Source organism: Hypanus sabinus, chromosome 16 (genome assembly GCF_030144855.1).
Source record: "Hypanus sabinus isolate sHypSab1 chromosome 16, sHypSab1.hap1, whole genome shotgun sequence".
Lineage (NCBI taxonomy): Eukaryota > Metazoa > Chordata > Chondrichthyes > Myliobatiformes > Dasyatidae > Hypanus > Hypanus sabinus.
Window position 1 is genome coordinate 22,441,532 of NC_082721.1, and position 14,173 is coordinate 22,455,704.

A 14,173-nucleotide genomic window follows, 5' to 3' on the forward strand; every position below is an offset into this window, starting at 1 on the left:
TCTATCCCAAAGTATTGTCAAAGAAGCTTCACTAAAACTGCTTCAGCTAGTTCAGGGTGATAGCTCATCTCAATGGCTATTAAGGAAGGGCAATAAATGTTTGCCTTGACAATGATTCCCATTTTCCAAATAATAATCATGGTGCATGACATTTTCCAGATAATGCATTTATATGAAGATATCAAGGGATCTTAAACACAAAGTACACTGCAGATGCTGTGGTCAAATCAAGACATACAAAAAAGCTGGATGAACTCAGTAAGTCGGGCAGCATCCGTTGAAGGAAGCAGTCAACGTTTCGGGTCAAGACCCTTCATCAGGACTAAAGAAGGAGGGGGCAGGGGCCCTATAAAGAAGGTGGGGAGAGGGTGGAAAACCAATCAGAGGAAAGATCAAGGGATGGGGGAGGGGAAGCAGGGAGGGGATAGGCAGGAGAGGTGAAGAAGGAATCTAAGGGGAAAGCACTATGGGTAGTAGAAGAAGGCAGAGTCATGAGAGGTGATAGGCAGCTAGAACAGGAGACAGAGTAGAGATGGGATGGGGAAGAGAGAGAGAAGGAATTACCAGAAGTTGGAGAATTCTATGTTCATACCAAGGGGCTGGAGACTACCCAGACTCTCCCTTCCCCATCCCACCTCTACTCTGTCTCCTCTTCTAGCTGCCTATCACCTCTCATGACTCTGCCTTCTTCTACTACCCATAGTGCTTTCCCCTTAGATTCCTTCTTCACCTCTCCTGCCTATCCCCCCCGCTTCCCCTCCCCCACCCCTTGATCTTTCCTCTGATTGGTTTTCCACGCTCTCCCCACCTTCTTTATAGGACCCCTGCCCCTCCTTCTTTAGTCCTGATGAAGGGTCTCGACCCGAAACAGTGACTGCTTCTTTCAAGGGATGCTGCCCGACCTGCTGAATACGTCCAGCTTTTTTGTATGTCAGGGGATCTTATTTTCCATTTCCATAAAATATTCTCTTACTTTTTCCTAATGATGCATTCTTTTGCTAGGATATATAGCCCCATTAATGTCAGAAGCTAGGTAACTCAGACAAATTACTTAGATCTTGGAGTCCAGACCAGCAAATCTCACACCATGGGTTACAACTCACAAGTGAATCAAGAACCAACTTTTGACATTGGCACAATCATAATTTACACTCAGATCCCCCCCCCCTTTTATATTTCATGGGTAATCATGAGAATTCGACTGACAGTTTTCTACAGGCCATCAATGGCAAGCCATTGATCTTTTTGAAATTTGGGTTTGTGTTTTTTTAAAAAAGGGGAAGTAATAAATACGCAAACACGAAAAAATCTGCAGATGCTGGTAATTCAAGCAACACACACAAAACGCTGGTGGAACGCAGCAGACCAGGCAGCATCTATAGGAAGAAGTACAGTCGACGTTTCGGGCTGAGACCCTTCATCAGGACTAACTGAAAGAAGAGATGGCAAGAGATTTGAAAGTGGGAGGGGGAGGGGGATTCTGAAATGATAGGAGAAGACAGGAGGGGGAGGGATGAGGCTAAGAGCTGGTAAGTTGATTGGCAAAAAGGGATACAGAGCTGAAGAAGGGGGGAGGATCATGGGATGGGAGGCCTAGGGAGAAAGAAAGGGGGAAGGCAGCACCAGAGAAAGATGGGGAGCAGGCAAGGAGTGATTGTGAGAGGGACAAAGAGAGAAAAAAAAGGGAGGAAATAATAAATAAATAAGGGATGGAGTAAGAAGGGGAGGAGGGGCATTAACAGAATTCAGAGAAATCAGTGTTCATGCCATCAGGTTGGAGGCTACCCAGACAGAATACAAGGTGTTGTTCCTCCAAACTGAGTGTGGCTTCATCTTGACAGCAGAGGAGGCCATGGATTGACATATCAGAATGGGAATAGGATGTGGAATTAAAATGTGTGGCCACTGGGAGATCCTGCTTTCTCTGGCGGACAGAGCGTACGTGTTCAGCGAAGTGGTCTCCTAGTCTGCATCTGGTCTCACCAATCTATAGAAGGCCACACCGGGAGCACCAGACGCAGTATACCACACCAGCTGATTCACAGGTAAAGTGTCGCCTCACCTGGAAGGACTGTCTGGGGCCCTGAATGGTGGTGAGGGAGGAAGTATAAGGGCAGGTGTAGCACTTGTTCTGCTTACAAGGATAAATGCCGGGAGGGAGATTGGTGGTACCAGATGGAGGGAGGGGAAACGAATGGACAAGGGAGTTGCGTAGAGAGTGATCCCTACGGAAAGCAGCAAGGCGGGGAGGGAAAGATGTGCTTGGTGGTGGGATCCCGTTGCAGGTGGCGGAAGTTACGGAGAATTATATGTTGGACCCGGAGGCTGGTGGGGTGGTAGGTGAGGACAAGGGGAACCCTATCCCAAGTGGGGTGGCAGGAGGATGGGGTGAGAGCAGATGTGCGTGAAATGGGAGAGATGCATTTGAGAGCAGAGTTGATGGTGGAGGAAGGGAAGCCCCTTTCTTTAAAAAACGAAGCCATCTCCTCTGTCCTGGAATGAAAAACCTCATCCTGAGAGCAGATGCGGCAGAGACGGAAGAATTGCGAGAAGGGGATGGCATTTTTGCAAGAGATAGGGTGGGAAGAGGAATAGTCCAGGTAGCTGTAAGAGTAGGCTTGTAGTAGACATCAGTAGATTAGCTGTCTCCAGAGATAGAGACAGAAAGATCAAGAAAGGGAGGGAGATGTCAGAAATGGATGAGGTAAATTTGAGGCAGGGTGAAAGTTGGAGGCAAAGTTAATGAAGTCAACAAGCTCAGCATGCATGCAGGAAGCAGCGCCAATGCAGTCGTCGATGTAGCAAAGGAAAAGTGGGGGATGGATACCAGTATCAGCTTGGAACATGGACTGTCCCACAAAGCCAACAAAAAAGACAGGCATAGCTGGGACCCATATGGCTACACCTTTAGTTTGGAGGAAATGGGAGGAGCCAAAGGAGAAATTATTAAGAGTAAGGACTAATTCTGCTAGACAGAGGAGAGTGGTGGCAGAAGGGAACTGGTTAGGTCTGGAATCCAAAAAGAAGCGGAGAGCTTTGAGACCTTTCTGGAAGGGGATGGAGGTATATATGGACTGGATATCCATGGTGAAAATAAGGCAGTGGGAGCCAGAGAACTTAAAATCATTGAAAAAATTCAGAGCGAGAAGTGTCACGAACATAGGTGGGAAGGGATTGAACAAGGGGGGATAAATCAGTGTCAACGTATGCAGAAATGAGTAAGGTGAGGCAGTTGCAAGCTGAGACAATGGGTCTACCTGGACAGGCAGGTTTGTGGATCTTGGGTAGGAGGTAGAAACGGGAAGTGCGGGGTGTGGGAACTATGAGGTTGGTCGCAGTGGATGGGAGATCCCCAGAGCTGATGAGGTTATTGATGGTTTGGAGACAATGGCCTAGTGCTCCTAGTGGGGTCTGGGTAGCCTCCAACCTGATGGCATGAATATTGATTTCTCTAACTTCCGTTAATACTCCTCCTCCCTTTCTTACTCCACCTCTTATTTATTTCCCCACCTCCATTTCTCCCTCTCTCGCTCTTTTTTCTCTCCTTCCCTCTCACAATCACTCCTTGCCTGCTCTCCATCTCCCTCTGGTGCTCTCATCCCCCTTTCTTTCTCACTAGGCCTCCTGTCCCATGATCCTTTCCCTTCTCCAGCTCTGTATCCCTTTTGCCAATCACCTTTCCAGCTCTTAGCCTCATCCCCCCCCCCCCCGTCTCCTATCATTTCGGACCTCCCCCTCCCCCTCCCACTTTCAAATCTCTTACTATCTCTTCTTTCAGTTAATCCTGATGAAGGGTCTCGGCCCAAAACGTCGACTGTACTTCTTCCCATAGATGCTGCCTGGCCCGCTGCGTTCCACCAGCATTTTTTGTGTGTTGGAATAATAAATAGATCATTTGGGGATTTTATGACGACTAGGATGCCAAATTGATGTGCTGGGGACCCACCTGTTCCAAATGTGCATTGAAGATTTGAATAAAAATAATCAAGTGTAATATCCAAATGTGCTATGACAACAAAGAGAGCCAAAGTGAGAGTTGTGAGAATGAGATGGAGAGACTTCACAGGGACACAATGAAGCTAAGTGAATTACCAAAGAAAAGCCAAATGAAATATTATGCTGAAAAATGAAAGGACATCCACATTATGAAGCCAGTCTATGTCTCTAACATTTTATGCTCATGCCTGACTTAGTTTTCCTTTCTGTGAAATGCAATGATGTGACTGCAGCAAAGGTCATATCAGCCAAGTAGAACAGAGCCATGATTATTTTTTATTAATTTACAGAAGATAGGCTTTGAAAAATCCAAATTAAACTTCATTTCAGAACAGGGAACTTACATGTTTTCTATTTAAACAACTTCCTGATTCATCATTGATCACTGGTATTCACAGGTACTTTAGTTTAAAGACAAATGTTGAGACCCAATGGCCAGTAAGATTTTACTACAGAAGATATCAATTCTAAATCTCAATTCCTTTCTGTGTGTACCCATTTTCCATTAAAGATTATCGAATAGTGATTAGCTTAAGAGTTTGGGGAAAGTGAGAGCAAGATGCAAATGTTCTACAATCAACTTGTTATACTTCCGGTAAGATGGCAGCATGCTCAGTCACAGCGGCCTCACTGCACTAACAAATAATGCAAATATTTGTCTTAAATGTTTTTCTTTTGACCACAAGACCCTGTTTGACATTGATAATAAAAACATACTATAAATCTGTTTCATTATTTCATCAGTGTAACTGATGACAGAGGAACTCAAGTCCGCCTCAAGTCGTTGCATGGACCAGGCTCTCATGCGACAGCGTCGCCTGTCGCAGCCACCAAAAGGAGGCCACGTGGGAGAGGACAGGTGCAGTGGCGCTCTGGAATCTGTGCTGTGTTGGAGGCTGGCCCTGAAGGCCAGCTCTCCTGTCAGCACCGCTCTCTAGTGTTCACTCCCTGGAAGACAAGCTGGATTGCCTTTGTCTGCAGCTGAACCAGCACGAGATGGGAAACTGCTGCATATTTGTTCCTGCAGAAACGTGGCTCTAAGTCAACATCCCATGCACCAACAATCTACAGGCCATGGCACTCAGGGATGCACTAAATATTATTTTGTGACTGTATATATCATAATTACATGTGCCATCTAACTGTATGCACTGTTTTGCACCTTGGCCCCAGAGGCACGATGCTTCACTTAGCTAAATAACATGTGTATGGTTGAATGATAAACTTGAACTGCCAACCAAAGGTCAGCCCTTTTAGCACAAGCTGGAAATGATACTGACATTTTCAGCTTTGCACTCTATTAATGCTCTTTGTCCTGATCAGCTTGGCCGTCAGAAAATCAAAATATAAAACTATTGAATATTCCACATCATCCAGCTGAATGTGGCCAATTATGTTAACTTACTCAAGTCCTCTCTTGGTTCTTCTGAAATATATATGTTCTGCACTGGAAGGCTGTGCCTTGTAGCATCAAGAGCTTGACCCAAAGATTTGTACTGAACTTTGAATTGTTTGAGACATGGCACCACTTGTTTTAAAAGTTCCATCTGCAAGTAAAATGAATTCAGTCATTACAAAAACATTGACTACAATAAGATCAAATACAGTAAGTGAAAATGTGGTTATGAAATGAAAAATATTAAAAATTAAAATTAGTACAATTGTTCTCCATAATTCACCTTCCTAAAAAAAAATGGATATTCAGCACAGCTGAACAATACAGGTGCCACAGGTTTTTTTTAAGAATTCATTTTGACTATGGACAGTAATGCCAAAGTCATGATCTTCAATCTCAGCTCACAGATACAGTCAAAACAGGACCCTTGTTTAAATGGGACCAATAAATGTCAATTCTGTTAAAATAGACAACACACTGGAGGAACGCAGCAGATTAGGTAGCATCTACAGAAAGTCACTGGTTCAAGTCGAACCCCTTCATCTGGATTGAAAGCTATGAAGTAGATAACCAGTATTAAAAAAAAGCGGAGGGAAGGGGTGGAACAAGAGCGAGCAAGCAATGGTGAATCCATGTGAGGAAAGCAGAGATGCAGATGGAGGAGAGAATGGGACTATTCATTAGAAGTAGGAGGATGATAGGTGGAAACAAGTAAGAGCTGACAATGAAGTAATCAGTGCAGTTCCAGCCAGCATAGAACATTGATGTTTAATAAATAGGTAATCATTAAATTTAAATGCTTATTGGGTTTCCCTACAGCAAAGGAACCCAGATGTTACATTTTAAAAGTTGGCACAACATCGTAGGCTGATGGGCCTGCACTGTACTATGTTCTATGTTCACATGTAGCACACAATGACCATTCACAAATCCAATTAAAATGTAAGTCCCTTATGATAAATATTTACACACTTATGATCTATGGTTCAGGAATTCTGTTTATCATTACTGACAGAATCACAAATTGAATGTTTTACTATGTTGGCATGGATGCAAAATCATTAGAAATTTAAAATCGACAAAAGGAACAAAAACAGAAATTTGTGAAGTACACTGAAATGGTAATATGATTTATCTTTACAAGTTCCTTTTCAATTACATTGCAGAACAAATCCTTTGCCAGGTGACAAGTGTGTCATAAATAAGATTTGACATCCTGTTTACAGTGTTGCATTGAAGATGTGGGGATGGTCTGAAAAGGTCTTGCACGCTGGTAAATTCTAATCATAATAATCTCCAGGAGACAGCAGAAAATTTTAAATCAAGGGCGAGTACTTTATTGCAGACCAGCAGCATTGTATACATGACAACAACATACATGACATTATCTGCACAACTTGTATTTGGACAGCTTTTCCATAAAGTGTTTCAATCAGGCTTAGTAATTATACCTTCAGCCTATTAACTAGCTTTTTCAAACACTTATATCTTACTGAGTGCTTGGAACTCTGGGATTGTAATTATATCTTGATCTGAAGAACATGTGACATCCTGACTCAGCTCACAGTTGACTTGTGCCTCTTCTTCAACAACAGCTTCCCTGAAAACTAGCCAAATATGAAAATTAACTTCATATTTCTTGTCCATGTTTTGGTATTTTCATTAATACAGTGATGGATACTTTTCACTTTACCTGCAATGCTCATAAGAAATTGGCTATCATTGCAGAAGTACACTCACCAATATCTCACTTCTGCATGTCACACCTGTTCAGCCTTCATACTTTCTCCCATTCATTGTCTGAATGGCTTCTCTTTGTGTATTTCCAAAGTAAGGTTATGAGTTGAGATTTTGACTTCATTTCAACTGCTGTAAATTCAAATCCCTCTGGCTAGGCCGTATAAAACTTCAGCACCTTCAGAGCGTCAACAAATTACCAGGTGAAACTTGTGGCAGAACGTGGCACAATAATTTAGTAAATTTAACAAATGATTCGTGGGAAACTCACACATCTTCAAGGTTACCACAAGAAAACAAACAACCTTCTTGGCCTCATCATTAGAAGCTAGATGGTATGGGGGAAAATGGAACGTATAACACTTGTATGTCAAAGTTTTCATAAACTAACTTTTCAGCCACACTATGGCAAAAGTCAATCTCTGCTCCTCAGCTGCATGCTCTGCTGCAGTGTGATCTTGCATGCTTAACCTCAATCTGGCTGAAATGAAAAATCACTAAAGACCATAAAATTCTTGTCAACTTGAGAAAAATCAACACAAAATTGTTGCATCAGGCACCTTCACGTCAGTGGTGATGTCATCAGCATTTTCATTTTTTGTTTTCAACAAACTAAATATTGAAACCAAATTGTCCAGATTTCTCATAATTGGCCAGTGTGCAAAATTTCTGAAAGTAGCATAATTCATCTAAAATCCAGTCTTGAAGACATCGTGATTGATTGTTCTATGTCTCCACCGCAGACAATCTTGATCAATGCAAAATTCAAATGGTTTACTGTAAAATGATTGCATATGCACATTCTGAAAAAGTCCAAACTGAGTCTGCACACCCATTTCAGAATTATATCCTGCCATGTTGTCTCAGCTATTTCTGCATAAATGAGTAGTAAAGCATCCAACAGCTAGATAACGATGATACCAACAAGCCTCATGTGACAGACTGGATAAAACAACAGCAATTCTGTTGTTTGGCTGACGGATATTCAAATTCTATAGTTGTACTCTGATAGTAGAATAACCCATATCTGCATTCAAAAGGTTGCACAAATGGAATGAATGATTTTGGATATAGAATGGCCAGTAGTTTTAAATAGAATTAAAATGAAAGATTCCCTTGACAGAAATTGGTGAAACTTCATAGTCAAAATTATTGCTGTATCTCTCTATAGTCACACAATTAAAAGAGAATAGGTACTTTAAGGTTTTAACTAAAGTACATGACAAAATGGTGTTGGCTTCAGAATTAGATTCATCACATGTACATCTAAACATACAGCAAATTGAGTCATTTGCATTAACAACCAACACACCTAAAGATGTGCTGGGGTAGCCTGCAAGTACTAAGGACATGTGGTCAATGTTTAGGGATCTCTTGCAGGATGTTAGAGATAAATTTGTCCCGGTGAGGAAGATAAAGAATGGTAGGGTGAAGGAGGGTGAAGTAGGGTGACAAGTGAGGTGGAAAATCCAGTCAGGTGGAAGAAGGCAGCATACATGAGGTTTAGGAAGCAAGGATCAGATGAGGCTATTGACGAATATAGGGTGGCAAGAAAGGAGCTTAAGAAGGGGCTGAGGAAAGCAAGAAGGGGGCATGAAAAGGCCTTGGCAAGTAGGGTAAAGGAAAACCCCAAGGCATTGTTCAATTATGTGAAAAACAAAAGGATGACAGGAGTGAAGGTAGGACCAATTAGAGATAAAGGTGGGAAGATGTGCCTGGAAGCTGTGGAAGTGAGCAAGGACCTCAATCAATACTTCTCTTCGGTATTCACCAATGTGAGGGAACTTGATGACGGTGAGGACAATATAAGTGAGGTTGAAGTTCTGGATCATGTTGATAATAAGGGAGAGGAGGTGTTGGAGCTCTTAAAATACATTAGGATGAATAAGTCCCTGGGGCCTGACGGAATATTCCCCAGGCTGCTCCACGAGGCAAAGGAAGAGATTGCTGAGCCTCTGGCTAGGATCTTTATGTCCTTGTTGTCCACGGGAATGGTATCGGAGGATAGGAGGAAGGCGAATGTTGTCCCCTTATTCAAAAAAGGTAGTAGGGATAGTCCAGGTAATTATAGACCAGTGAGCCTTACAACTGTGGTGGGAAAGCTGTTGGAAAAGATTCTTAGAGATAGGATCTATGGGCATTTAGAGAATCATGGTCTGATCAAGGACAGTCAGCATGGCTTCGTGAAGGAGAGATCATGTCTAACAAGCCTGATAGAGTTCTTTGAGGAGGTGACCAGGCATACAGATGAGGGTAGTGCAGTGGATGTGATCTACATGGATTTTAGTAAGGCATTTGATAAGGTTCCACACAATAGGTTTATTCAGAAAGTTAGAAGGCATGGGATCCAGGGAAGTTTGGCCAGGTGGATTCAGAACTGGCTTGCCTGCAGAAAGCAGAGGATCATGGTGGAGGGAGTACATTTGGATTGGACAGTTGTGACTAGTGGTGCCCCATAAGGATCGGTTCTGGGACCCCTACTTTTCATGATTTTTATTAACGACCTGGAAGTGGGGGTAGAAGAGTGGATTGGCAAGTTTGCAGACGACACAAAGGTTGGGGGTGTTGTGGATGGTGCAGAGGATTGTCGAAGATTGCAGAGAGACATTGATAGGATGCAGAAGTGGGCTGAGAAGTGGAAGATGGAGTTCAACCCAGTGAGGTGGTACGCTTTGGAAGGACAAACTCCAAGGCAGAGTACAAAGTAAATGGCAGGATACTTGGTAGTGTGGAGGAGCAGAGGGATCAGAGGGTACATGTCTACAGATCCCTGAAAGTTGCCTCACAGGTAGATAGGGTAGTTAACAAAGCTTATGGGATGTTAGCTTTGATAAGTCAAGGGACAGAGTTTAAGAGTCTCAAGGTAACGATGCAATGCTGTAAAACTCTGGTTAGGCCACATTTGGAGTACTCTGTCCAGTTCTGGTCGCCTCACTATAGGAAGGATTTGGAAGCATTGGAAAGGGTACAGAGGAGATTTACCAGGATGCTTCCTGGTTTAGAGAGTATGCATTATGATCACAGATTAAGGGAGCTAGGGCTTTACTCTTTGGATAGGAAGAGGATGAGAGGAGACATGATAGAAGTATACAAGATATTAAGAGGAATAGATAGAGTGGACAGCCAGCACCTCTTCCCCAGGTGGAGGCAGATACACCAGTGAAATTTAAGAAACTACTAGACAGGTATATGGAGGAATTTAAGGTGGGGAAATATACGGGAGGCAGGGTTTAAGGGTTGGCACAACATTGTGGGCCAAAGGGCCTGTACTGTGCTGTACTATTCTATGTTCTATGTTCATCACATTCCAATGCCAACATTAACATGTAATCAAAAAGATATTGTATTGTCATAAAACCTCACCTGGCTTGTGGTTTGTCTGTTTAATTGCCCTGTCTGGACTATATTTAGCTCTAAACCCACTGTAGTTCTTCCCAAACTGCTTCTTTGGTTTAGGAGCCATTAGGGATGGACAAAAATTGCAGAGACATCCACACCCCATTCATAAATTTAAAAACAAATAAATAATAGAAAATTAAGGAAAAACTCAGATCAGACACCAAAGAAAAACCATTAATGTTTCAGGATGGTGACCCTTTATCAGATTTTAAAAAATGAAGATAATTAAACTACAGAGAAGAGAGCAAAATGGGAAACAGAAAAAGTTTCAGATAGGGTGGAAGTAATGAAGTCAGTGAGAAACAGAATGTTTGTTAATTGTAGCTATTCTACCTGTTTAAATGGATAAAGGAGCAGAGGGAAAGATGAGGCTGAATTTGTAAGTTGCAGAACACAGCAGCTGCTGAAGACTAGGCAACCTATTATAGTGCAGCTGTCTCACAACTCCAGAGACCTGGGCTCAGCTCCAAAGCCATCTGTATTAAAGTTGCACATCTTCCCTATGACTGTATAGATCTCCCCTGGGTGCTCTGCTTTCTTCCTACATCACAAAGACCTGCTATTTGGTAAATTAACCACCTACCTTAAATTACCTCTAATGCAAATGGCTTCCTTCAACTTTATAATGGAAATTTAAAAAAAAACAAAATATAGCCCACTAGAAACACTTAGCAGTTTCTCCACAGATGCTACCTGGCCTGAGTTAGTGCTACAAATGGAGGGCCTTGACTCAGAACTGGCAAGGTGTGACATACAGGAAAAGCCATTTATCTGAAATAGTTCAATTCAAGTAAAAAGCAACTGGAATATCGTCACCCATGCAGACTGAAAATGTGTTCTACTGACTAGCAAAACAACATAGTTTTGTTGCCTCATATATAGATATTACATCCTGGGCACTAAATGCAGTTCATTAAACTGACTACTGCTCCTTCCTACGTTACCCTAAAAGACTGTTTGGGTCCTTGGACAGTAGAAATGGAAGAGGCTTGAAGCATAATGGCCTTTGGAACCCTGAAATGGGAGGGGAAATTATTTGTCTGTTGGTAACATGTTGCTGAAGATAGCAGAAATTAGAGTGGATAATTGGGTAGAAAGCAAGGATAAAAGGAACATAATCCTTCTCTGGGTAGAAGGAGAGGGTGACAGCAGAAGTGCAAGAAATGAAGCAAAAGCATGAGAGCACTGCCAAATGTGGAGGAAAACCAATGATTAAGGAAGAATTCAACTAGTTGGAAAAGTAACATCACCAGATCAAAATACAATGGATTTACAGAAACTAAATGGAATAATACTCTTACAAGAACAGGTGGGAGAGGATATAATCGAATAGTAATGAGAGTCAGAGGGCATATAATTGATATTAGAATATCAAGATAGTTTATCCACATTTGCACTTAGAACAAGTCAGTTCGTTAGGATTATAAAAGACAGCCCATATACCCAAAGCAGTTTTGGGAGACAGAAGTGAGGTGGTGGATAGATAAAGATACATTTCAAAGAATGGCAAATGATACCACCCGAAAGTAGAATGCTGCATGCACTCTCCAGAAGTTATGCCATCTACAGCCAAAGAAGCTAACATTTTAAGTCAATGACCCTATACTAGAAATTTAAAAATAAACAAATTCTTCATTTGCACATAGACAAAATTAAACGTAGGGTGATAGGAGTGAAATCAGGAATCTTGACGACAAAACTGCTGGCAAAACTATCTAAAAGGAGATGTTTAGGGAATGGCTAATTACAGTAGAGAGAAGGTTGTAATGTGTCTCAAAGATTGTAGTCAAAGTTGAATTTATTGCATAAGCTCACGTATGCACAGAGATACTACATTAGCATCAGTCACATACCATCATAAGTAGCATCCACAAGAAAAACAAATTAAATTACACAATCTTTACAAAAAGGAACAATTAGAACAAAAAGTCAATTTTAGTCCAAAATGATCAAAGTACTTGCTCTTTCAGTTTACACTGAGAACGTCCCTCCCCATCTACATGAGACACTGTCTCAATATCCACCAAAAATCTCCATCATGCAGGCTATGCAATATTCTCTTCACTACCATCAGTCAAGAGGCTCAGGCACAGTCAAAATCCCACACCACTAGGTTGAAGAATAGCTTTTCAACCATCTGGTTCTTGAACCAACAACTTGAACAAATGTTTTTTAACCACAATCACTTTATGACCACTGATCCCTTTGCACTAAAATAGACAGTTTGTTCTAATTTCTTGTAAAAATGATATATCATTTATGTTTAATCCATGTTTTTCTTGTAAATGTTGCTATATGCCTGTGTAAAATTTGCATTGTCCATGTACTTGTGCAGATGACAATGAACTCTACTTTTGAGCTTCACTGGTATAGAATAGGAGGACAAACTAGAGTAAGGATGGAGTAGAAAATTTAAGTAAAAAGCAACTGAAAGCTTGAGTTCACCTTCAAGGACTGAACAAAACAATCTGCCAATTAGTCACTGTTTGGTTTCAAACTAACTTCTCCCCAGTTCTAAACAAAGTCTAGAATGCTAACAATTACGCTCTCCAAGGTCACTGATTGATCTGCTGAATGTCTCGATTCTAGCTTCTGCTGTATTTAAGGTTATCAATCTGCTGCAAATTATTTATAAGCAGAACTGAAGACATCAGTCTATCGTGGCAGAATAGTGAAGATATTACACAATGGATAGGATCTCTAAAACCTATCATGCTCTTACTGCAGCCAGTTAATGTTAACTCACCTGCTGTTCTATTATCAAACTCAACTGCTTTTTCTTTTCCCACATAATGTACTCTTGTTTGTATTCAAATATCTCTCTGCGCAAACGCTGGTTTTGTTCATCAAGCAGCAGCAAGTTCCGTTCTGCATCATCTTGATATTTTTCCAAAGAGTTTTCCCTCTAGGAAATGGAGAAAGAAAAAAAGAGTTCATTACTGAGACCTTCATCATACTAATGTGCACTACAATAAATATTCAGGAGCTTTAGATTAAAAAAAATAACATCAACAAAGAGCATTGTCAGTTATTCACTGACAACGATACAAGGTGAACAGAGGAAAATACGCCAATAAAGTTACTGGATTATTAGCTCCTAGCTCCAAGTAGCTACTTCTGATTGATATAAGCCTTCAAATATTTTTAGAATATTTTTGAGAAAGGGAACAACCAGATCAGCCTTGGACTTAATCAGTAACCACAGGCCAGAAGATCCCAAGCTCAAAACCATGACTTATTGTTGAGTACTACAATTGGTGTCACTTCCTTTGGGCTACATAATAGAATATCCTGCTCCAAATCACTGGACAAGGACAATGGTCAGGTTTAGATGTAATTTTCCTCAGTATGAACAGCAGATCCACAATTAAGATAAAATGCTGGTAAAATGAAAAAAAAATCAGTAGGCTGCCAGTTGGCATCCCTCCTAAAAATGATTCATTTTGATTTAACTTTGAGTAGACTATACACTACATACAGAAAAAAAATATTGGAGTAAAACAACAAATGAGGTTCTATGTAGGGAAGTTCTTAGGAATACAGTGCTATCATTCACTACCTTGGAGTTCACTACCAAGGTACTACAATAGAGTTCACTACCATTTTGAAATGTCTCGAATTGAAACAGAAGCAAGACAGGGAAAT

General features: G+C 41.3%; 1 protein-coding gene across 1 annotated transcript in view; it reads right to left on the reverse strand.

Annotated features, from left to right (window-relative positions):
- The window catches only part of haus8 (HAUS augmin like complex subunit 8), a 71,419-nt gene that overhangs the window by 12,468 nt on the left and 44,778 nt on the right, over positions 1-14,173 (reverse strand). The window contains exons 12-13 of the mRNA XM_059991246.1: positions 13,275-13,433; positions 5,402-5,543 (exon numbers count right to left, since the gene is read on the reverse strand). Coding sequence (XP_059847229.1) covers positions 5,402-5,543; positions 13,275-13,433 — 301 coding nt within the window. The remainder of the gene's footprint in view (positions 1-5,401; positions 5,544-13,274; positions 13,434-14,173) is intronic.